Source organism: Boleophthalmus pectinirostris, unplaced genomic scaffold (genome assembly GCF_026225935.1).
Source record: "Boleophthalmus pectinirostris isolate CB_2022bp ecotype Guang Dong unplaced genomic scaffold, ASM2622593v1 HiC_scaffold_6, whole genome shotgun sequence".
NCBI classification, from domain to species: domain Eukaryota; kingdom Metazoa; phylum Chordata; class Actinopteri; order Gobiiformes; family Gobiidae; genus Boleophthalmus; species Boleophthalmus pectinirostris.
Window position 1 is genome coordinate 18,113,436 of NW_026571447.1, and position 26,265 is coordinate 18,139,700.

At 38.6% G+C, this 26,265-nt stretch overlaps 2 protein-coding genes across 2 annotated transcripts in view; one reads left to right on the forward strand and one right to left on the reverse strand.

Annotated features, from left to right (window-relative positions):
- The first annotated feature begins 119 nt into the window (after positions 1-119).
- On the forward strand, positions 120-22,117 carry LOC129411798 (regulator of G-protein signaling 22). The gene is made up of 24 exons (XM_055163863.1): positions 120-125; positions 483-590; positions 1,420-1,482; positions 1,553-1,726; positions 1,792-1,877; positions 2,351-2,436; positions 2,686-3,262; positions 3,942-4,103; positions 4,171-4,351; positions 4,726-4,848; positions 5,120-5,221; positions 7,310-7,504; positions 8,516-8,608; positions 9,497-9,675; positions 10,121-10,283; positions 12,268-12,432; positions 13,737-13,811; positions 15,967-16,125; positions 16,878-17,057; positions 17,718-17,894; positions 18,238-18,378; positions 19,157-19,256; positions 21,865-21,966; positions 22,042-22,117. Exons 1-24 carry the CDS (start codon positions 120-122, stop codon positions 22,068-22,070), a joined length of 3,426 nt encoding a protein of 1,141 aa, XP_055019838.1. The 3' UTR covers positions 22,071-22,117.
- Positions 22,118-24,519: 2,402 nt separating this feature from the next.
- LOC110171426 (intermembrane lipid transfer protein VPS13B) overlaps positions 24,520-26,265 on the reverse strand; it is a 289,785-nt gene continuing 288,039 nt past the window's right edge. The window contains exon 68 of the mRNA XM_055163864.1: positions 24,520-26,044. Coding sequence (XP_055019839.1) covers positions 25,796-26,044 — 249 coding nt within the window. The 3' untranslated portion in view covers positions 24,520-25,795. The remainder of the gene's footprint in view (positions 26,045-26,265) is intronic.

Consider the following 26,265-nt stretch of genomic DNA (forward strand, 5'->3'; position numbering starts at 1 on the left):
TTTTTTACAAAATATACACGTTTCAGCCTTTCTTTTTCTTATGTATCATGTATGTATTGGAACTACAGTAATTACTGTAGCACCTACATCTTAACGTGTCACATGAAAACACGTGTGGAATGCGGGTCAGAGTGCCACTTACCTGTTAAGTGCGTTTCCATCTGACTTGTGTTTGGTTACCGCCTTCATTCTGGCTTTTGTTGGTATTTGGCGCCATCTGATGGTGTAGAACTAGAACAAATTATTGACTTAAATTGTATTGTCTTGCAGTTGTTTCGTTTTGTATGAATTTTGTATTGTATAGAATATATTTCTTCTTAGTCTACAATTATTGACAAAGTCACTTTTAAATTAATAGTCTCCAAAAGGAAAGTTGCCTCAAATGCCTCATCTGAGTAGTTTCTAGTTAAAGTTTTACTGCCCCCCTGTGTTTTGAGAAGGACTCCACTTCCATAGCAACTGCAGTGTGTCTGTAATTACAGCACCTCTCACTCTCCAAGTGTGTCCTCAGAGCTTACCTGGACGTGCCAGACAAGAAATTATATGAGTCATTTTTGTACCCCGAGCTATGTGTGGTGTCCTCTCTACAGGTAAGGCCTGATCTTTTGTCTTTACTGGCTTTACGGATGACAATTTAATTAATACATTTTTGTTTTTCTTGTAGAGTGCCCTTGTGTGACTGCAGCAAGTTTTGTGAGTACATACATTTTAAAGAAATAGTAAATAGTGCATGTCAATTGTTACAATTCACACTGTTGTATAGACCATGTTTTCACTATTACATGAGGCCTAGGGCACTTTTATTTGCTGCAAATGCCTCCTTTGCCGTTCTACTGAATGTCCTGATTCTCAACTGGTGCACAGGACACACATGTGGGTCACAGAGGGATTCACACTTGGAAAAAGTGTATGTCTAAACAGAGCATTTCTGTTTCTCTCAATTCACCTTTTTGGGATCAATATTATGTATATAAGTTTGTTAATAAGAAACACTGTTATAGAGACAAAAAAAAAGATTTACAGAAGGAAAAGGTTAGAAAGGGAAATTAATGGTGTCCTTGCTACTATCTGAAACCGATCTCAAAATAATGTAACATTAAAATATCTAGATTTATTTATTTTATTTATTTATTTATTTATTTATTTATTTGAGACAGGGACAGCGCACAATTTTCGCATTAACCTTGACAGGAGAGATGCATTGTACATCAGGTTGTAGCATCAGTGCTAATTTCCACCTGTAGTCCCTGGGCAGGTTCATTGATTGATTGTATTTAACTGACCTTGACTATCAACTGTTCTGGAGACCTGGAGCATGTTTTGGGTTGTTTAAATTGGATTTCAAGTATATAAGCTGAAGAACACCTGCAGGGTTTGTGTAGAAAATTGTAATAGTCTATTGTATCTTCTCTTCTCCAGGAAAACACACTTTCCTCAGACACTGTCTTTGTTTGCTTCTTCAATGATTTTCTGTGTCTGCCGGTAATACAAACAACAAAAGTTTACAGCATTCCTGTAGGTCTGTGTACAAACGTTTTCTTTGTGTCTCCAGTGTTTCCCAGAGTCCCTGCGGTTTAACCAGGACACTGGGCTGTTTGAGGTGGACAGTGGACAGGCTCAGTCTGTGTATCAAAACATTCGACTGGGTCTTCTGCAGCTTCTGAGCACCAGTGACCCCAATGAGCTCGCCCACACTCCTCTCATAGACAATGGATACACAGTCTGTGTAAGTAGAGTACATGTGTGATGAATACTGTATACCAATAGTCTAAATTAATCCTGTGCTTTTAGTGTTTGGACCCAAAACAAGGCAGTGAGTGGGTCATGAGAGAGAGGCTGCCCTTCTTCCTCAAAAGTGATTTCTACTTTGAATACAGGTACCTTTATATTATTGGTGCAACACTAGAATATACCACAAAATATGTCTTCATGTACTTTTTTGAGAATTAAAACTTTTAGACAGAAGTAATTCTACAAATTACTCACAATTTCAGTTCAATTGTGAGTTATACACTTCTGTATATATGAATAAATCTTTGTTGATCTGAGTTTAATCAAATATTAACCAGGCTATAAAATGTTGATCTGCTGATGTCTGTAATCTAGACGGATGGGTAGTTTTCCTGTCTCTGTGTTAATTGTAATTAGAGTGCTCCTGTCAGCCTGTTGTGTAATGCACCATAAACACAGTTGCCACACTTCAGATCGGATCAGATGACTGAAACAGAGCCTGACAACCTATAAATGACAACCATTATAGTGGCCAGTTTACTGCATTCTATATGTATACATATGTGATACTGATTCATTGTCAGTAAAACATAATATATTAAAACTGTTTGTTTTACAGGTTTGCTGATTTGTTACTACAGTGGGAGCCGAAATGTGGAGTTCAAAGAAGGGCCATCAGATCTGCACAAAGTGAAAGAACAAATGGTATGTGTTATCAGAGTATTCATCATCTATTAATGTAGGAAAATTATCAACTTTATCTGAACAATATTTGACTGTCTTTGTGACACCCACTTGACTGATCAGCTTGCAGTTACCTCACAAAAAATAAAAAACATATGAATAATCTTATTTCATAAATTTCACAATAAAAAAAAACAAACTTCACACTGCTAAATGTATTGATTTATTAATTGGACTGTCATATTTAAATTTAACCTTGTTAATTTCCAGGCCATGCAAAATCTAGTGATAAAATCCGGCGTTCTGCTAGCTGCTTTGAGTTGGACCATCCTCACCCCATCTCTCCTTTATCACAAGAGCCTAGCTACAACCTCACAGAACCTTTAGCCATCTCTTGTGAAGAATCCCGCTCCAACGATTCCACTAAATTTGAGCTGGAGTGCCTGGCTGCCACACTGGTTAAACAGGTGCTCAATGCGGCCATAAGAATGATGAGTGGACACAACCAGGCAAATACTTCTACATGTTGCAATAAGTCAGAGAAACAGCAGATAGATGACTGTATTGCTATAGACTGTTCCACTGAGAGTAAAGTTCAACTGAGGTCACCTGCCAAAGACCATGGTCCACAGGAGAGGGATGACCACAGCAGAAAGGACTTTAATGAAATGGGAGCCAGGCAGGACCAGTGGAATAATGGGCAAGATGTTGGTAGTCGTGGTAACTGTGGGAAAAGATGGAGTCTTTTTAAGGAGTTTTTAAAAGGGACACCAGGAGAGGGACTACTGCACCTGTGGATGGATATAGAGAGGATGAAAGTGACAGAGGTGTTGGAACGCAAGAAGAGGTGAATATATTGTCACTTATTTTGTTGCAAATATAGTAGTTAGTATATTATGACAAAAAGAGATAAAATTACAGTGCCAGGTTTACTGTGGGATGGTGTGAGAGTTGTGTGCAAATAAACAAAAAAATCTGTATCACTTTATTTGCCTCTGAGGGGCAATTTAAGCATATTGAGCAGTAAAATACAACAATACAATACAATACAGTAATAGAAAACCTCTAACAAAAGTCTCAATAGGCAGGGTTATCAGATCCTGTGTCAGAGCAGTTTGAAAAAAGAAAGATTTGATACGGTATATCATGGATTAACACTGTTTGTACAGTGCGCCTAAAGACACTACTTTCTCCACCTATTGGGTACCCCCAACATGCTCTGAGTGAGCCACAGGTGAATTTAACATTGAGAGTGAGGTGTGAATAGAAGAATATAATAGAAGAAGATTGTTTGTTACTCTAGGGCAATTTTAAAGTTACAATCTCAATCTTGAAATGATAATCCAGACTTTAATTATTTCAATTTATTTTATTTAGATTTAATCCACCACACAGCATGTATTTAACCTCATAGTGATGCATTTATCTTTACTACAAGATAAAGCAACATTCAGTCCATTTAAGAAATAAACAATAAAGGAATGCTATTGTATAGTAATATTAAAAGGGTGTCTGGTTTGCTTCAGATTTTTGGACCTGATGAGAAGCAGGTACCTCATGAGCAGCAGTCAGACCTGTTTGAATGCGGAACTGCTCTCTAGACTGGGCCTCAGTACCTCCACCTGCTGGACACAGGAGAAATTGCAGACAGTCCAGCCGCAAATCACTCACTCGCTGCTCTTCTACTGGTGAGCGAAACTACTCATATTTTATGTCTGAAAATACTGGTCATTTACATATTTCTCTTATCATCAGGGCTGCACGATTCTGGACGTCCCATAGAGCTTATGAGGACCCGGAGGAAACTCCAAATGCAACAATATGGACATATTTTAGTTCTACATCTACCATTCAGACAAGTCTGTACCGACATGAAACTGATGCTCTATACAGTCCTAACCCCCACCTGCCCCCTTCCCCTCGCACGGATTATGAGGTAGGCAACATTTTATCAAGATGTGTTTCCTGTATTCAACTCTGAAAATGTGTGTGTAGTCTCTGTTTTAGAAGTACTGTTTTACCATATTGTTTTTGACTTTCTCTTATAGAAATGCATTAGATCATGTTATAGTTTGGGGTTTCAAACCTGATAAAATACAGGTGCCAAATGCATACAATTTTATAATATAATAATTTGGATACTACTACACACTGACCACTATGCAATAAAAGGAGAAACTAAATTAGAACAATATGTATATCTGCTTTCTATATTCGTTGATAGTAATAATCAAACGGCTTGTAAGGCTTTGCAAGTGTTGAGACAAACCACATGCTCCAATCATTTGCTTCTACTCTGTGTTTCATCAGTTTTGTCCCAGCAGAGGACCCTTACTGGCCACTGGACAAATGGAGAGGATGATCCAAGCTCTTTGTGTTGAAAATGGTGCTGGTTTATACTTTACACACTTCTGTGAACAATCAGGGAATCAGGTAACAAGGCCTTTTAAACATTTTAGGCTTGCATAATGCTTTAAATAATGTACTGGAATTTAATCCACTTTATTTTATAGCACATTTTAAAACCTGTAACGTTTCCCTAGTGCTGCACAAAAAACAACAAAAAAAACATTTTTTAAAACAAACAAATAAACAAATGCTCTACCAGTGCTCATAAAAACAATAATAAAATCCTAAAACAATAAATAAAATAAAATCGTAAAAGACAAAGATGGTCATTTAATACTGTGATTTGTAATTCCAGCTGTGGGTGAATGCTGTTTATTTTTGGAGTGACCTACAAAATTATCACGAACTGTTTTACCAAGATGGACTGGACCCATACAGAGTTCAAAGGGAGGCTCAGGTATGTGAAAAAGTCACCATTAAAACAGAAAAAAATCACTAAAAGCAAATGAAGTGGTTATTAATGGAATGCTCTTTCAGATAATTACAGTTAATTTCTAAAATTTCAAAATTTTCTAAAGTCATACTATAAAACTATTTCATCCAACAAAATACTTGACCAAAATGTAATTGCTGCTTCTTCTGATTTATTACATTTCAATACAATATGAAACCAATACTAAGAAATACTACTACTATAACTTTACAATTGCTAGACAAATATGAATCAGTGTCAAACCACATTCAATACAAATATATTCTTTAAAAAGCCCATACTACAGTATTTTCTGATCTCTTTTGTAATGTTTCTTCATCAACACCTGGAGGAGTTTGTTTCATTCTCCTCTCAAAGAAAAAACTCCACCTTTTAATGTCTCGTGGTAATTCAGGAAGTGTTCCACTATGTTTTCAAACTCCATGTACCTTCACTAGAATCATTTGGATGATTTCAGACCTGGATTTGCCCATCTCTCCTGAACAAAAGGTAAAAGGAGCTGTTAACTTGAAAACTGCTGCTTCATGACATCACAAAGTGCAACAGAATTTTTAGCTTTGGTGATGTAGACAGGCTAATAATATAGGATTACTCATGTGTGAATGTAACAAAACACAACTCGGGTATGTTTTTGACAAGATAACAACATTCTAACATGACTTATAGCTCACAAGAGTCAATTTTGTGAAAAAAGGACCTTTAACAAATACTAACCTATACTATATTACTATTATAACTTTACATCGTCTTACTAATTTGCACGCACGCTAAGTAATTAACTAGTAAAATAATCTGTATGGCAAAGCTAAATTTTATAAAGAATAGCATTCTATCATTCTAATAAAGGGCAATAAAGAAATGAAAGGTTCTGAAATAAGTGCCAAAACGTAGCTTTATAAAGTTGTAGTCTTGCTCTTGTCTCAAAACACTCAGCTCCCCTTATTTTCCGTGCAGTTGATCTGATTTGATTCATTTTGTGGTAATAAAACAGAGATTGACTTTGACATTTTCTTCTGTTACTCTTACCCACACACCTGCTCATGTTTGCTTTTCAACCATCGCCTGCCAATAGCGGTCTCACCCTAAACCTAATGGAGAGATTTAAATAACCATAAAACACATGACTCAGACCCCCCTATCCCTGCCCCATGCTACCTACCCTTATGTCACCCTGCTTTGGACAGGAATTAGAACTGGTCAAGAAAATTCCAAATTACTTTTAGATGATCTTTCCGTAAAGTCCACGCCAGGTTAAAATGAGTGGCGTTTATGGGGAAAGATGGCAGCTGCAAAATTAGATGATGAGGGTTCTCGCAGGTGCTGGTAATCCTTGAATTGTACAGGATTTGTCAAGGTTTCAAAAGGAATTTCAGAAGATTCAACTGGAAGTCTGTGGAATTTACAATAACAAATATAATCACATCAAATGGAAAGACAAAAAGGATGTAGCTGGAAAGTAGCTGGGTGTAGCTAGCCTCTTATTCAACATTTTACCACTGGATTTATGAGAGATTTTTGCAGGTAGCAGTAGTTAAACTCTACTTTCTTTGGTAATATCTTCATACAAAATTCTTTAAATGTGCTCTATGCAACGTTTCTGGTGATGGGTCTGCCACCACCTGTTTGTCTCCATGGAGATGTTTGTGTTTTAGCTTGAAATGTTTTATAGTATGTTATTAAACTCTATCTATTATGTATTTCCATGAAGAAGAGTCAGATCAGCGAAGACACAAGCCCACTCACACCAAGAATGCATGTTTTTCATGGTATATATTTTTAATTTAAATAGGCCTATACTTAATGTAATGTAATCTAGTTTAATGCTGTACTTTGTTACTATTCAGACAATGTGATAATTCCATAGTTCCATGGAGACAAGCAAAGCAGACCCTCTCCATCAGAAAGATTACATTGTGCACTTTTAGAACATTTATGATGACATGGCTATAGCACCTTTGACACAATAAGACCCCATTATATCAATGATGAAGCTACAATAACCTTCCCTTATTGTTCCCTTCTGAAAGATCTCTTTGTTTTGACCACCTCCAGTTGCTCTATGCCACCTTCCTGTGCAGCTCGGCCTGGAGGAGCCTGGGCATCCACGAGGACATGAGGAGGAAAGTGTATGAGAGACTGATGCCAGCCTTTGAGGAGCTGTTTGATGACATAGAGGAGCATGTTTTAAGTATCCTATTAGAGCCTTGGACAATACTGATCAATAGAGACGAGGAGTCCTATCAGCAGGTATGTCTAGACTCTGAACAAGTGTCATACCACATTCTACAGCTCTGTGGAGTCATCAGCTGTGTATGTTAGCCTTTCACTTTGGTAAAACATGTGTTATTATTACATATATAGTTTAATGTATGGCAGCTATTGTACTTTTTACTGCTAGATGAAATTCTAAAACTAATGCAAAAGTCAGATGCCCATTTTGATATAAACCTGTACATTGCCCCAAACATGTACATTTGTACTATTGGCAGTTACTGAAGGTAATAGTCATTATAATAATGCAAGCCTGATATCGGCATGAAGTGTGTAGAAATATCCCAGGCAGGTCTAATCTCACTGTGGAGTGAAACGCCTCGGTGAAATTGGTAAATTGAGCGGCTACTTCATGCCCAGAGAATGTATGATATCATTTAATAGAAGGGTATTGGCGGGGCCCGGCAGAGCAGAGTTAATCAGACTTGACTGTAGTGCCGTGGATGGAGTGTTTACAAGCAGTTATGTTGTTAAAGTGAACATGAGCTGGTCAGCGAGTCCCTCCCAGGCCCAGCCACTGTCTGACCCCACCACACCTTCATGGCCAAGTCTGAGAAACATGGACTTCTTTAGCAGTGTCCTTGACTTTCACTTTTTGTTTGGTCTTTACCTTCTAGGAGCAACGTGGACACAGAAATTATAATGCATACCCTAGAACTTTATTAATATCAGTTCTTGATCCCAACTTTTCTGTTTATTTGGGCTTGTAACTAGCACAAAGAATTCTGACTCATGAACATAGGTTGAAATTTGATTTGATGCTTTGGGGCTAAGAAGATTATGTTTGAATAAGTTAAAAAAAATTGCCAGTACAACCAAATGGTTTTCGGAGCAGACCCAGCAATGTTATGGGACTGAGCATGTGTAATTGGGGGTCAGTGCTGATTCTGTACCCGGCAATTTTGTAGGATCTATGTGTGAACAGGACTTACAAAACATGTGATATCTTTTACATAGACCTATATTTTGTTGTTTGATTTAACCCAGGTGCCAGTGCAAGAGGAGACTCGTCGTGTGGATACTCAGGAGTACAGAGAGCTGCAGAGTCTGTACGAGGAATCAGGCAGCCGACTCAAACAGGTCATCCACTATATATCAATTTAAAAAGGGCCACAGTTTATATAAAAAGTGGCCATTTATTAGTCAGTAAACACACAGTGTAAGTGCCCTATAGCTAACCCAAATAAAACTGTGAAAAATGCGCGTTCCAATATTTATCTATCACCTAGTAACATGGCTGGCTCTCACTTCAGCCAAGGCTATATTACTTGGCAAGACTCAAATAGTAATATTAAGAGACTGTAGACTGCAGAAAAAATGGCACTGGACAAAATCTTTTTAATATTAATCTTGTTTATTTATGTATAATAGATTATGTGACTGCACTGAAGATAGTTCCAAGTGGCTTTAATATGTATTCCTATTTGAACTGAGTAAGATTATTGCTTATGGGTAAAGCAATCTCACCAAGATATTGTGCCAAACTATAAAAAGGCTTATCATTTAAGTCTAAGAAGTAAAAATACTATAAAATACAACAAACAAACAAAAAAAAACCATTATATTTGAAAGGTGCACTGTGTCACGTTTTGGTTGTGTGTCTATCACCTGCTTATTTCTGTGGATAGGATATGCCATTACTCTGCCTGAATGTTTCACAGTATGACTTTAAACAGCTCTGTTACATTTATCCAGCTACAGGTGATTTTATAACTCAAAAATACCTACAAAAATTCAGACTGAGATCTGGATTGCCTCTCCACAAAACCTACAACTTGGTCTGGTTTGTTCTCCATGAAAACCAAAAGCTTTAAAGCCACACAGTGAAACATAACATTTTCATGGAAAAAAAAAAAAAGACGTTCCCTCCACCTGAAGAGTTGTACAATCCACCCTTAAAGTTATTAATTTTTACATTTTTAAAGATGTGTTACATTTTGTTGTCACCTTTTCCCTTTTGTCTTACAGATGCAAAGTGACTCTGTGCTTTCTGCTCCTGAGTTTTCTTCCACACTCAGAATCCCACAGATGTCTGAATCCTGGTCCAAAGTATCTTCAGATTACAAAGGATACAGATTAGGTTCACTACTGCGACACAGACATGAGATCGGATACTTCATGAATTTCCTCCAAAACCAGAACGCAAGGTAAGGCTGTTTTATCTGTTTTAGCCTGTCACTATAAATACTATATTGATTTATCCACTATTTTGGGGATCAGTATTTATCGTAGTGCTTTTTCTATGTGCTAGTACTTATGCTACACCATAAGATTCATCTGCAGATGTCTTAATAAGTAACTTTGACACAAATGAATAATACAAATTACTAAAGTGTCTCATTCTGCTGTTTATTTATTGCAATTTGTGTTTTTTTTAACCATATTGTACATTTTAAATCATTTTTGGGGGATAATTCTACTTAAGGGTTTTTGTGTCAGTTGCATTCATTACTTTCAATATTATCATTTATATTTTCTTCAGCACTATATTATACTTTAAAATGTTTTTATTGTGACAGAAGATCCAGCAGATGACAAGTCAGAAAAGTTACAGTATGCACCTTTTAACAATTGCCCTGTGCATAAATTTAGCATCCACCTGTCCTGCTGGCTGGACTTGGAGCAGTACCGCAGGACTCATCAGACAGACACAGCCCTGAGACTGGAGAGGTCCGCTCACCTCGTCAACAGATATCTCAACAGGAAGTACTTCTTTGGACCAGACAGCCCTGCCTCCATCGACCAACAACATGAGGTACAATAACCACTGGATTTATTTTATAATATTATCTGAACGCAATCTGAGTATAACTGCAGGCATAGTAGCAGGCCTGCTCATATGCTGTTCATAATAGGACAGTTTAAGATGCAAGCCCTGCCTGATTTACTGCATTTTCTTTTGACAAAGTCTTGGTAAAATAATTTTCCTTGATTCCTTTTTGGCAACGTGCAGACATCACATTGACAGCTTTGACAATGGGGTGTCACTAGGGGGCAATGATGGAACAAGCGGGTGTTGATGACAGTTTTAAAAAAAATTGAATAGTTGGAAGTGTGGTTTGGATGGATCAGGTTTTGATAAGCTCCGGTGACATTGACACTGACAGTACATGATATTCCTCCAGACAGTTGTAGGCTCAAAGGGAGTAAAAGTGTAGAACCTCGGGAGATGAGAGAGTGGCTGTCATTGATGCCGCTCTGGTTAGATTCTCCCAATCAGTATGAGAAATGAGGTAGTCTTTGGCAGCAATGCGCTCCCGTTGTTGTGACATAAACTGTTTTTTTCATGTTCAAAAAAAGCATAATTTGGTCCACTATGATCAAACTAAGCGAAACTGAAATAACTTTCTATTCATCTTTCACTAAAAGCAATTGTAGACTCAACATTTAGAGCCAATATTTAAACAAATTCATGACTTGTGACTTCTGCAGTGAGTTCACTTTCCCACTAATAGCATTGTTACTACTCCAAACCAATCCTTTACTGTTTGCCTGCCATTTCTTCTATTCTTTATAAGAGTGTGTCGGCACTGGCAGCTGCTCCTCCATCTCGTCTCCGTGAGCCATGTAAAGAGGCTGACAGCTTTACTGCTTTGGCCCGGGATGCCTTCACTCAGCCAGGCAGCCCGTTTGAGATGGGACCCCCTTTCATCTGCTCTGCTCCCCTCCGCAGTGCCACGCATGGTTCTCATTTTAACATGCCCCAGAGTGTGAGAATGAGAAAGAGAACGCATGCAAAAAGAGATAGAAAGGAGATATAAATAGTTGGACATGGTCAGATTTGAGTCTGAAGACAGAAAGCAGAGAGCAGGGGCTGTGGGAACAGAGGAGACGAGAGGAGCTGAAGGCTTCTCAGGCAGGTTTTCAAATGGAACTTTCATGTTTAAGAGCCAGGGGTCCCAGTGTGGTCACTTTAAAGTCCACCTCAGATATCCCTCATGTGGTTGCTATTGAAGTCTATGTTTTGTTTCTCATACATTTTGAAAGCCTAGAATCTTAAACTGTATATTACTGTTTGAAATGGTACTGTACATATATGTATTCAATGATTGTTCTTATTACCACAGGGAATTGTGAGGAGCTATTGGCATAGGAAAAAACATGTCAACACAGAGACTGTTATGTTATGTGGTCAGTGGTGGAATGTAACAAAGTTAAAGTAGTAAAGTGTACTGTGTAGTGTGTGAGTACATTTACATCACTACATTTGAGAGCAGGTATCTGTACTTTCTGCTCCACTACACTGAACAAGTATTTTTAGTGTTGTTTGAGACCTGCTGAAAAGCCTGAGGGGTTATTTTTATCACCTTCATAATTTGAGCAAACAAAAATGTACAAAGATAAACAGCTTGGAAAAATACTATTGCTTCAGTTGTTTCTATGGAGCAAATTTCAGGCCAATCTTTATCAAAATCACTACATTTGAAGCGTAATTCGATCTCAAAATCTGCACAAAATTCTTTTTATTTTTACTCATTAAGTACATTTTTAAACAGGTACGACAACTTTTCACGTAACAACTTTTACTTAAGTAGATTTCTCCATGTGATACTTTTACTTTTACTTGAATGTTTTTTTGCTCTGGTATCTGTACTTTTACTTAAGTAACAAAATTGAGTACTTCTTCCACCACTGTATGTGATACCTCAGTTTTTCCCCATAAAGCCGCTATGCATATTACAAAGGCCATGTTATTTTAATCTGTTTGCTTCAAGGCCCAACAGATATTTTTTCTTCAGATCCTGCGTTTGACTGGAGGCTTTGAGAGGTTAAAGTTGGACTGTCTGTCAGATGCAGTCGTCATGGAGATCCAGGACATTGTCAGGAGTCACCTAGAGGGAACATGGCTTCCTGACTTCCTGTCCACAGCTGAGTTTGTGCAGAGGCAAAAGGACAAGCCAAAGGTAGACAGTAATACTGACTTCTAATATTCTCTGCTTATTGGCCAACATGCTGAATTAGATCTCCTTTTCTCTTGGCACTTCCTCCAGAATCACAAGGAAGATAAATATTTCCCTCAGTCTTTCTCTGAGTCTTCCAACCGTGGCTCAAACTCTGTGACTTTTTATTTGAGCTGAAAAAAGGCAGATAGTTTAAGTGTCACTTTCATCAAAAATAAATAAAGTAGTTAAAAGGGATCATATTAAGTTCTTTTGGATCTGCATTATTATTCTGTTTCCTAATCAAGAACCTACCCGGAGTTGTTTTGTTTCATTCACACATGTTTAACACACACATCCTGTATATTTGGGACTCAAATGAAAAACACCTTGCGTGTGTCGTGTGTAATTTAAGAAGTGTACACCTTCACTAGAATCATTTGGATAAATTCAACCCTGGAATTGCCAGTCACTACTGAACTAAAGGTAATAAGTAGCTGGTAACTTGGGAACTACTGCTTCATAACGTCACAAGATGGAACAGAGCATTTTGACCTTTCGAGATGTAGACGGACTAATAAACTAGGATTACTCAAATGTGTGAATGAAACAAAACTCAACTCCAGGTATGTTTTTGAGGAGGTAACAACATTTTAACATGTCTTAAAGCTCAGAAGAATACATTTTGTGTAATCTAGGACATTTAATGTTGGGACAAAACACCAGACTGCCAAAAGAAACTATCATATATGAATGCATCAAATAATTGTACTGCATAATTTATATTCTATTACAGCGGATTATGTGCATAGTAATAGGCAACGCTTACAGAAACCTGACCAACCAAAACCAGTAGCTAACTGCTTAACAAAACCGTTAATAACCGACTTTTAGCCTGTTTTGACATGGTTATTTAGGTCTAATTATAGTGCTATGTGAGAAACCACTAAAGACACTTCCAGTCTCTCTCTCAGGTTCCTGCACCGGGACCCTACACCAAAACCACAGATTCATTCGTCCACAGCGCACCATTATGTGATCGAGTTTACCACGTCCGCTCATTTAGGCAGTAATGAGATGTGCAGCTGGGCTAGGGTTACACCACTGGAAAAGACACTTAAGAGGTGAAGAAGACTGGAGAGGAGAGAGCAACTGCTAGAGAAGAGGAGAATTCAGATAGAGGAAAATCTCGTTAGCAGGTCATAGGTATAAAGTTATAGGTTACAATAGGAGATAGCTTCAAGTGGTGTTCAGTGTCTGTATGTTAATCCAGCTTCTCTCTGTTTTCAACTTCTGACCTGAGTACTGGTGGTGTTTTGTCTCTGCAGCCTCACGCAACAAGCAGGTTCTCGGACAATCGTAAAGGACGCCATCAACGCAAAGCAAGGAGAGAAATCCGGCAGGTAAGGTGAAGCCAGTAGGCAATACTGCCATGCTACTCAAACTGGGGTGCAGGGCTCAACAAGTATCCAGGTGTGTCCAGTGTACCTCTAAATGTTATACAATTTTGAGGAAGCTTTACTCTTATTTGGCTTGAACTGGAAAAAGTAACACATTTCATCCTTACATGATGGCAAAGGGCAGTTTTTTATTTAGCCCTGGTTTAGTCCTGGTTAAGTCCATGTTAGTCCTTCTTTAGAATTAATGACCAATTAATGTGGTGTATTTTCAAATGTAGTTAATTAGGCCTGTTCAGACTTTTCTACATTTTGAGTGTTGTGTTTTTTTTAACTTGAACCTGACCTATTTGACCCTTTCTCCTGGATATGAGTTCAGAACTGGTTAAGCCCTGGTTTAGTTCTGGTTTAGGTTTGTTTAGTCCTGTTAATCCTGCTTTAGAATTTAGAATTTAGTCCCAGATTAATCCTTGTTTAGACCTGGTTTAATACTGAATTTATAGACTATTAATGTTGGTTTGAGCCTAGTTTAGACTTTTTTAGTTTTTTGAGTGTTGATTTTTTATTTATTTTTTTAACTAATGGGACCTGACCCATTTTGTCCCTTTTTACTGGATATGAGTTCAGAACTGGTCAAGCTCTGGTTTAGTCCTGGTTTAGATTTGTTTTAGTCCTAATTTAGTCCATGTTAATCCTGGTTTATTGATTTAGTCCCATGTTAATCGTTGTTTAGACCTGGTTTAGACCTGAATTTAAAGATTGTTAATGCTGGTTTCTGCCTAGTTTGGTCTTTTGTTAGTTTTTTGTTGTTTTTTTTTTTTTACTTGCGGGACCTGACCCATTCTGGCCTTTTCTCCTAGATATGTGTTCAGAACTGGTCAAGCCCTGGTTTAGTCCTGGTTTAGTCCATGTTAATACTGGTTGGTTCCCAGATTAATCCTTGTGTAGACCTGGTTTAATCCTGAATTTAGAAATTGTTAATGGTGGTTTAGGCCTAGTTTAGTTTTTTGTGTTATGTTTTTACTTATGGGAGCTGACCCACATTGGCCCTTTCTCTTGGATATGAATTCAGAACTGGTTAAGCCCTGGTTTAGACACAGCTTTGAGCATCAGTGCGTTGCTGACATAATAGAGATATAAAACACTTGCTGGCTGAATTTCAAGACTGATTTTGTTCCATGACTTGGCTCCTTCAACTGGCTCTGTCAAACACCATTGTGGCCTTGTGGTTTCCAAATTGAATCCAGGATAAACAAGATTAAAGCAACACTAACCTGCCTGTTAGAGTCTGTGGGTGTAGGGCCATTCTCCTGTTCTCGAGATATGAAACATGGATATTTCCCATTCACATGATTACAGGAAGAGTTTTTACAATTGCGAGTATGATTTGAAGGATTGTTATCTGTTGGCAAAGAGCAGCTTTTTAGACTAACTATGATTATTATCTTGACTGACTGTAGCTTTGCCATGTTTCTTGCACTGAAGTATAAATATTTGGTACTCAGGGTTTTTATGTTTTTATTTTATATATTTTTTTATCTCAGTTCAATAAAGTTAAAGTTTTGATTTGCATTGTCCTGTTTTAATAGTTTAGTTTAGTTTTAGTTTACATTTTGTTCATTTAAAAAATCATTATGTAACTTTTATGGTCAAAGGCCTGTCACCGTGGAGATGTTCTTGAATGTTCCACACCATGGCATTAAACATGTCTATTTCCAGAGACAAGCAGAGAATAATGCAGAGGACACCACCAAGCCAAATTACAGATCAGATCTGTAAAGAGACAGCTAGAAAATAGGTTTTACAAGGCAATTAAAAACTGTGTTTTGAATTAATGTAAGGGGATACATTTAATCCCTTACTGTTGAACATTCTAGGAAAAGCATTAATATATCTATGGAGACAAAAAGTTGTAAACCCCTTCACCAAAAAATTTACATAATGCACCTTTTAACAGTAGATTTGAAAATTAAACCTAGGATTTTTTCTTTTTTTTACTTATTCTGCTTGTATTGGCATAAATGAACATGTAATCTCATTGCTTTAACCTGGTTTAGTGTAAACTCCACTGCCTTTGCCCTTCTTGAGTACAGTAGATTACACATATTTTCTGAGGTGGTACTTGTTTCCCCTTCTGACTGATTATATTGTTATGTAACAGTGTGAAGGTCTGTGGATGAGCTCGTCCAAAGAGATTCTGTCTTTTCGGAAGGTCCTTCTTGACCCCGCCTCCTGTCTGCAGTTCCAGCACTTTGTCTCTCTGAAGGGGGACTTCCTGGAGAACGATGTGCTCTTTTGGCTCGAGGTGCAGAGATACAAGGTAAACAGAGACACTGGACACTGGCTGCTGCTGCTGGATCACTTACATGCAACCTCTTCTGTTCCAATACTTAAACATACTTGACTTGCAAAGTGAATGACTAATTTTGAACAATCTTCTCTTGGCTTATTAGTATAGAATTACTGCACTAATCCTATAATTGGAAGTAGTTAAAAAGAGGATGGAGCTCATTCTCTTGTATATCTTGTTGCAAAAGAGTGCAAGAGTTACTTAACTTACAAACACTTTTTGAAAAACACTTCTGTGTGACAAGAGAAGGTGTATTATTTTTAAAGACACACGGGCTGAGATTACATGATTATAATCTAACTTCTACACTGTTAAGATTATTTCAATCACATGAAAACAGCAAAGTCTGATGTGAGCAATCAGAGGAAATCAGAAAGAAATTAAATGATTTTGCTATTTACATTTCAATTTATTAATCAAGTATGCATGTAACCACAGCCGCTGTCTAACTCAGGGGTGTCCAAACTTGTGTCATTTGCATTTTACATAGCTTTGACAGAGCCTCCATACCTTTTAATAAAGCTTCCATCCATCCATTTCAGGTCTAATTACTTAAATTTGGACCAATAGAATATGGTCTGAGAGCTGCATTTGGTCCCCAAGCCATTGCTTGGACACCCCTGGACTAACCCATGGATGAATTGTTGTGTTATATGTAGTTTTTCATCTGGGTTTACACTGAAAAGTCTGATCCTCTGTCTGCCCTCTGTGTCTGTGTCCAGGACTTGTGTCACTCTCACAGTGATGAGGCCACCATCGAGAAGAAGATCTCCACCATTATCAGTGTTTTTATCAACTCTTCTGTTCCTCCAGCTCTGCAGATCGACATCCCACCTGACCAGGCTCAGACTCTCCTGGAGAACCGCCACAAGTTGGGACCATACATCTTTAGAGAGGCTCAGGTCACACTTCAAATTCACTCCGTTATGAATAAAAAAATGCCAAAAATTTTTGAACCAGTATTTTTTTCCATTTGAAACATTTACCACTGTTATCGCTGGACTATTAATAGTCCCAGTGTTTCTCAAACTATGGTACATGGGCTGACTTTGGTAGTAGGTGAGACCCTCTGTAGAAAATAAAGTTTAAGATTATTTATTTTTTTATTATTTATTCAGCTTGGATTATGTCATAAATTAACCCCATTGCTTTAACCTGGTTTAGTTTAATCATGTTTTGTCCTCCCTTGGGTTAATTATTATTTAGATTCATGGTTTAGTCTAATTTCAGAGCATGATTTTAGTCTAATTCTAAACTTGGTTTTGCCCCAACTTAGGCCTGATATAGACTGGGTCTATCTAGTTATACTATTAAAGCCAAACATGATCTTAGGTGGTACTTGACCTGAAAGAGGAGAAGGAGGAGAGGAGGACACTGCTGAGGGAAGAAAGGAGAGTAGGGCACTGATGAGAGCATACATTTTTGACCACCAAAAATCAACAAATATCTAAACTTGAGCTCCAAACATTTTTTATTAGAACAGCAAAGTTTTTACTGGTGAATTACTAGATGGACTGGAATGATTTGTATTAATCAGAAAACAATGTTTTTTTTCACTGCAGATGTCAGTGTTCAGTGAGCTGTTGAGGTTCTGGCCCGAGTTTCAGGATCTCAGGAGCAGTTTTCGAGAAGAACAGCTTCTGCAGTTGCTCGAGCAGAAAAGACTGAAGCACAGAGCTAAAGTGAGACGACAGAGACGCAGAGAGGAGGAAGAGGAAGAGGAGGAGAGGAGGGCACAGGTGAGGGCCGAAGAGAGGAGGAGGAGAAGTATTTCTTTCACTCACTTATAGGAGTTGTTCTGAGTAGACTTAAGATGCTCAGTTGATTCATGAAAGTTTGATCTGATCCAGACTGATCGTGTATCTGACTCTGTGGCGTCACTTCTGTTGTGATTCCACTTGTCTCTCACAACCGGCTCACTCATGGATCTATGACTTTTGGATCGCTGACAATTTATGTAACACTGAAAATACTGTCCTGGTTAAAAGCTATTTAACAAAAAACAAATGTTAAATTAAACTTAATAAAGTGTGTGTATTATTAGCATAGTGGACTAAACTTTTTTTTTTTTTTTTTTTACAGGAAGAGCAGCAAAAGCAAGAGTCCAGCTTCAGAGATGAGGATGAGGAGGATGATGATGAAGAAGACTTTTCAGACGAAGAAAGAAGTGTCCACAGACTGTCCAAAACCCAGAGCAGATTGCAGTTCACTCCAGCTAAGGTCGTAAGTATGAGTTCAGTTTTCGTAAAGGGACCAATCATTATAGGCATGTTGGTATAACATTGTATCTCTCAGAGCGGAGCCAAAACTAATGGAAAGATTTCCTCTGATAACTGTCAGTGATTTTAGTCCAACTGGGGAGCAACTGTAGCCGCTAATTTCAGCATTTTTATGATCGAGTTAGACTGGATTTGCACTATTGTGTAAAAGACACTCGATTTTCTAATGACTCAGAGAAGAATGGACTGTACAGTAAAGATGAGAAATAAATGTATTAAGTGTATTAAGAGCTAAGATACCAGTACAGTTACTCTAGCTCTTTCCCATTCCACAATTGTCCAGAAATGTCTTGGTTAGACCTGTCATGATAATAATTTTTAACTATATTGACTTATGGTTCAATATGTGAAAGCTGGAACTATATAATATTTTGGGTTTCAGTATTTATCGCAGGGACTTTTTCTTTGCAATAATGGGGAGATTTTTGTTGTAATGAGTTGTAGAGGTTTGAATAAGTAACTTTTATGGCCAATTATAGTTTCAATCTGCTAATTATTTGTTGCAGCTCAGGCCTTTTAATGACAGGTATATGTTAAAATTGGTTTATGAGGACTATTCTGCTTCATCGTGGTATTTCTCTGTAATATATTGTGCTTGAGAATGTGTTATAGTGACCTAGGCCTAGTCTTGGTCATAAACTCATAATGTTGTGTATTCACACCGTCCACATACAAATGATTTCCTCTCTCTACAATAATAAAACTATTGTATGTCCTTTTAGTTAACATGGTCTTACTCCAAGTACATGGCAGCTCTGAAGAGAGAGGAGATCCTGTTGAGAAGGAAGAATCAGCTGGATACCTCGTTCTCCACTATTTCAGGTGAGTCAAACTTCCACTTTTTAGGCCAAAAATACTGAAATCACATTAAACTTTTCCCACAGTTAAGTCCAAGGTAAATTTTCTTACTGCCAGCTTAAGCTTCAGCTCTGTCAAACCACTATTCTCACTTTCTCATTAACTCAAATGTAAGCCAAAATCTCCCTTCAACCTGTCCATAAGTGTCCACGGACTGGGCAGAACTTGGGAGTTATATTGAGCTCCTAAATGAAGCGTAAAACACAGGTCTGAGTCCTAGCCACAGGAGGGGAGGGAGGGGGCAGAGCTGAGGTGTAGTGAGAATGAAGTTTTAATGTGATCTGACAGTGAGGAACAGATGGACATCATCACGGCATTTTAGTGCAGAGAAGCAGATTTCTGTGTGGACAGTTCACAGCAAGAAGCCAGGAAACCGACTTTTAACAACCAATACATAAAGTATAAGAGGAAAATGTGGAGTTACAGAATAGTTTGATGATACTTATGCCTCAGTAAGGAGTGCTTAAGGTATAATGATAAAAAAACTGATATTTTTAAAGATTCAAACAATTAAATGTTATGTCTAATATAATGCAAACCTATGCAAGTGTGTAGTAGAGTGGTATATAGCCTTGAAGTATTTGAGTATACATCTGAAACAGATGCCAGAGCCACTTCAGCTGGTTCCTCTCAACGTGAAAGAGCGGCAGCTCTACTCCAAGCTGAGAGTTCATGTTCCCCACCCTATCTCTAACTGACCGCCCATCCACTCTGCGGAGGAAACTTATTTCGGCCGCTTGTTTCCATGATCTTGTCCTTTCGGTCATTATCCAGAGCTCATGACCATAGGTGAAGGTAGGAACCTAGACTGACCGGTAAATCAAGAGCTTTGCCTTCTAGCTCAGCTCCCTCTTCTCCACAATGGCTCAATACATCGACTGGATCACTGCAGACGCTGCACCGATCCGCCTGTCAATCTCATGCTCCATCCTCCCCTCACTCGTGAACAAGACCCCGAGATACTTGAACTCCTCCACTTGAGGCAAGGACTCTCCACCCACCTGGAGAGGGCAAGCCACCTTTTTCCGGTCGAGAACCATGGTCTTGGATTTGGAGGAGCTGATCTTCATCCCAGCCACTTCACACTCGGCTGCAAACCACCCCAGTGTACATTGCAGGTCCTGGCTTGATGAAACTAACAGGACAACATCATCTTCAAACAGTAGAGATGAGATCCTGCGGTCCTCAAACCAGCCCCCCTCTGGCATTCTGTCCATAAATACAATGAACTGGTGACAAAAAGCGTCGAACGTGCACCGGGAACAGGTCTGACTTACTGCCGACAATGTGAACACAGCTCCTGGTTAGATCATACAGGGACCGGAAAGCCCTTAGTAAAGGGCCCGAATCTCATACTCCCAGAGCACCCCCCACAGGACACCACGAGGGACACGGTTGAATGCCTTCTCCAGATCCACAAAACACATGTGGACTGGTTGGGCAAACTCCCATGAACCCTCGAGCACCCTATGGAGAGTGGAGAGCTGGTCCAGTGTTCCACGGTCAGGATGAAAACCACACTGAAGTTCGACTATCGGAGAAGGGTTCAATTGAAAGCTGTTAATCCGGATGTTGATGTTGAGAGAGCTGGATGTTGACAGTAACGAAGAACGGAGCCCCACCCACACAGGAATGGCCATAGCATGGGAGCGCCCATTTGTGTCCACAGCTGGATGATACTGGACTATGAGCCGGATTCTCCTCTCCAGTACTCTGGAATAGACCTTACCGGGGAAGTTGAGGAGTGTGATTCTCCTATAGTTGGAACACACCCTCCGCTCCCCCTTCTTAAACAGAGGGACCACCACCGCGGGCCGCCAGTCCAGAGGCACTGTCCCCGACCGCAACACAATGTTGCAGAGACGTGTCAGCCAAGACAGCCCACAACATCCAGAGATTTAAGATACTCAGGACGGATCTTATTCACCCTCAGAGCCTTGCCACCAAGGAGCTTGCCAACCACCTTAGTGACTTCAGCAAGGGTGATGGATGGATGGGAGTCCGCCTCCGAGTCCCCAGCCTCGGCTTCCTCCTCGGAAGACACGATGGTGGGATTGAGGATTTAAAATAATTCAAACCTGAAAATAATGAACATTTTTAACACTACCACATAAAAAAGACAGATTTGTCACAATAATTACTATATTGACTTATTGTTCAATACTTGGAACAATCATTTTTGAGGGTCAATATTTATATCTATCATGTGTTCTTTTTCTTTGGTTATTTTTCTGCACTACAATACCATTTGGACTGTAACTTCTATGACTCATTATAGACTCAAATTAATTACTTAAGTGCTACATTGTTATTTATTGCATTTAAGACACTTTTTGGAGCTAATTCAGCTTTATGGTTTGCTTTCAATATTATCATTTAGATTTAGTTCAACAATATATCACACTTGAAAATTTGTCAAGCCAACAGATTTGTACTTAATACTTAATTTCTGTCAAAATAATTTAAGGAAAAAAGTGTACCTGAAATTACAGTCCAAAATTAACTCCAACTTTGCACATAAAGACACTTTTGAGCTAAAGGTTTGAATATTTCTTTCACCGTCCCTGTGCAGACTTCTCCTCCTGTAGTGTGAGGTCAGCTGGGACAGTCCACACTCAAAAACAACTGTCACTCCGATCCAGGACCAGCACCCAGCAGCGCCACAGTTACAGCAGTGAGTCTATCAGCATAACTTATGTATGTATGTGTGTGTGTGTATTTTCTACTGTAACTGTTATTCTTATTGCAGAGGGAGTGAAGCCTTTTAACATTAAGTGACCCCAGAAATAACACCAAAGAGTAACTGATGAACAAAGAAGACCCCAGAGCTCTTGAAGCTCATGAGGACTTAGTTGTGTATTATATGTGTAGTAATGCAATGACATGTTTATCAATAGTATTTGTTTACAAGTCTCATAGTCTCATCTTGGAATTGCGAAAACATTTGTCACATGAGTACTGCATTCACTATCATGTATGAAAATATAGATCCAGGATGAACAGAGCAGCTGTGTTACATGTGCACTCGAAATCAGATTATTATCAAATAACGTTTTAGTCATTAAAATGTAAAAAACTGGCCATGGTCCGTCTGACTACTCACATTTTGTGGTTTACATATCATTTAAAGAGCCCCTATTAAACTATTTTCTGATCTATGTTATAATATTGTTTCCTCATCAAAAACATGACACCTGAAGTTGTGTTTTGTTTCATTCACAGAGCATTCTGAGCTTTAGAGATGCAGACAGACTAATAATAATGGATTACTCAAAACTGTGAATTAAATAAGGCACAACTCCAGGTATGTTTTTGAGGAGGAAACAATCAAACATGGCTTAAAGCTCACAAGTGTAATACAGGGTGTTTAAATCATCTTTTGTATTTTGGTGTGCACATGGACGTCACCAGTGAGTCATTGGTCCACATCAGACCTGGTTTATTCCAGTGCTACTGTAATTTTTATTTTATTTTTTTTAAATCTGATATGTTTTTGTTTAATGAACCCTTTTGGTGCATATACCAGGTTACTGTGCCAAATACAATTACACATATTTAGTGCTAACATGTGTTTTGCTCAGATACATAAATTATTGATCACTGTGGCTTGTCTGGTCTGTACAGGTCACTGCTTTGACACAATAATATGTTCTAAAGCACCCAGTGCAGTTTTTAAACATGCAAAGTATATTAATTTGTCGGTGAACAATCTCACAGTTTTAGTTGTTGTCATATACCCTTAAATAATGACAAAGAAGTGAAGTAAGTTAATGCTGTTCAATGTAATGATGTGCCAGGGCCGTCTGTTCAGGGGAACATTTTAAACAGGCGCTCATCTTGTCATCATCAGCTCTTCCTTTTCCTCTGAGATGGACCAAAAAAGGCAGCTCGTTTGAGCACATCAGAGATCACAGCGGAGTGTTGAGCGCTCTCTTGACTTGAAACCACATCTTGTCTTTAAACAGAGACAGAGCAGTTGGTGGTTCTTTGAGAGGAGCAGACGCCTCTGCTGGGACCTGATCATTGACCATTGTATGTTTTCTGGATGGCTTCTTTCCAGAACCTTTGGTCTCTGGTTTTTCAGACTTGGTCACCTTGCAGATCCTTTTCCTGGAGTCCGTTTTACACGAAGGAGGTTTAGTGGAGTCCTTAGGCACAGGCAGAGCCAGTGCACCAGCTACAGCATGTGGATGTGGAGCTGTTATGACATGATAATGTCCATTGTCCACTGCCTGGTGGAGCATTGCTGAACCCTGTAGGTGAAGTGCCATAGGCTGACTGTAGTGTTGGACCAGTATATGCTGAGGTTGTCCCACAGAAGCTTGTACTGGGGCCTCAGAGCAGGTGGAGCATTAAACAGACATTTCCTTTGAGGCTCAAAGTCCATCTCAACTTCTCTATAATCAAAGGTGTTTAAGAAGGAGATGATATTGTCTCTGACCCCACTGAGATTGTCTGTTTCCATATCTCCATAGTCAAAAGTGTCGGTGAACAGTCTGATGTCCTTCACAATGTCACTCGCGTTGAGCAATGATTGAGTAACAGGAGTTAACTAGAAAAAAAGGGTTTGGTTCAGAGAATGAAGGAGTGTGTTCGGTTTGCAGTTTGTCCACAAAATGAGCTGAAACTGAACATGTCCTAGAGCCACTAGCTCTTCTCTATCAGCGACAGCTTAGAACATAATGCATATTAGCATATTATTTTCACTTAATTTTTAACACAGTACAATACTGTTTATTTAAAAACAAAATGAGTCATAGTTGGAGCAAAAGGCAGTTTGAAGTTTTTCTATATAAATTACCCTTGGTGAAATTAACATAAGAAATAATGGGCATTTGTTGACTGCAGGCGATAAAACAAGTATTTAATCTTCTACTCATATTATGTCTTTTTGCTTTATGTCACACTTTTACTGTTGGTGAGACTCCTTTGCACTCGACTGGTTGGGACTTCCAGTGTTTTAGCCCTCTGCTGATGACACAGTTCAAGATAACAAGTGCTGAGCTGGCAGTGTCCTTGGCACAGCAGCAGAATTTCTCTATCAGTGATATAATTTCAATATTTTCATTGGGAAATTTCCAAATGTTGCCCCTTCCTCCCTGCCTGAGATCAGTTGTTTCTGTAGTATATTTTCACCATTTTTACTCACCTCAATTAAGAGATGTTTTTGACCAGTGCATTCATGTACTTCTAGGTCTAACACTATTGAATGAATCTGCCAAAAAAATCAGTTTCATAGTATTTTTATTAAAACAATTCTCTTATATATTCTCCATTTACAAAGGCGTTAGTCTTCACTCACAGCTCACACAATAAAAATGCATTAATCGCACATTTGCATCATCAGGGATTGGCAACAAGTATAAGCACTTTCTGTGTTGAGAAACTCCACTTACATCATCTCTACAAACATTTTGGTTACAGCTGGTACATAGAGCGTCAGTCAACATGTTGATAATATTGCACTTTACATTGGCATCGCACACACTTGGAGGAGGACAGAGTAAACAAGGACAGCTACAGTGAGGAAAGAGACCGTGCAGCATTTCAGTCAGATCCAAAAGCTCAATTTAACACTAAAAACACACTTGGCCCGTTGTAGTTTAAAATATTCAAAGACATGTGGCCTTAGTCAATCACTGTTAATTACTAAATGTATAACAGGGCTACACATTATTTCTCTGATTATTAGTACTACTGTGTGTGGCCTTCACATTTATATTTTGCTTTGTGTTTAGCAAGATCCAAAAAAAAGTATAGTAATAGAAATTTGAAAAGGTATTTCATGTTTCAGTTACTATTGTGCAGCCTGTTTGATATATAAATCTCATGTGAACATGAGAAATGGGGTTTTCTGTTATTGTTAGAATGGCACAAACATTTCTAAATCTAACATGTGTAAAAATCAGTAGTTTTCATAGTGTTCATCCCAAACACAAATGTTCCAGTAAGAATAAATACGTGTGAACTTGGGAACAGTGTGCTTTGCAAACCCATACACCTTTGTGTGAAAACAAATCTATTTTACAAAAGAGTCAGACATGAGCAGTTTTTAACACCATGACATTTATCCCTCAATACAGTTTTCCCATTCTTCCTTTTATACAAAATGACAAATTTAAGGCCTCTATGTTTGCAGAGATCTCACATATAAAAATGTTTACAAAGCAGCCTTAGTAACGTTCTAGTGAAAAAACAACTCACAATTGCAGTAAAAACATTAATAAATGCATATTTATCAATTACTCAGCCAAGAAAGTGTTTTCAGACAGACACAAAAGCTGTTTGTGACTCTGTGTTTATGGACGACATGGTAAACATGTGAAGGATAAACAAAAGCACATAAGGATTAAACAGTTTTATGGGTATTTACAATAGTCTTTTACTCTTCACTGAAAAATAAACAAAAACAGAGTGATTCTAAAATGTTACCAATGTTAGGGCATATCAAGGTAATTGCCAAATAGGTAAACATTTGAACAATAAAATCATATGTCTTCAACTTAGTGAAATCCAATTCTTAAGGCCTTGTTCTTGACCATGTGGAACTTACTGACAAACACTTTGGCAAAGGCAGGGTCCACCAGGTACCTGTAGGCCTTAGCGACAGAGGGCGGGGGCTGGGCCAGGTTCACTGTGGGCTGCAGCTGGAGCGAGGAGCTGGAGGGAGCCAAAAACTGAGACGAGCGATTCACGAAGTCCACCAGGCGTTTATACTGCTGCTCCGACAGACGCTCACGGACTCCATCAGCCTGCACATGAGAAGAACATGAGATGGTCTGATACTAACTCAGTACACAGAAGAAGACTGAACCAAGCAGAACCAGGGACATGAGACAAACTGCAGTAAGAATAACAAGAAATACAATCATCTGAAAGGACAAAAAACAATGATCAGATCATCTACTGTGCAAGTTACACTGCAAAATATGTTACTCAGTAATTACTCTCTGAAAACTAGACGCACCGATCC

Coding starts and splice junctions, on each gene's coding strand:
- LOC129411798 (XM_055163863.1), top strand. Junction 1,878..2,350: donor GATTTCTACTTTGAATACAG/GTACCTTTATAT, acceptor TTTGTTTTACAG/GTTTGCTGATTTGTTACTAC. Junction 8,609..9,496: donor CAGGCAGCCGACTCAAACAG/GTCATCCACTAT, acceptor TTTGTCTTACAG/ATGCAAAGTGACTCTGTGCT.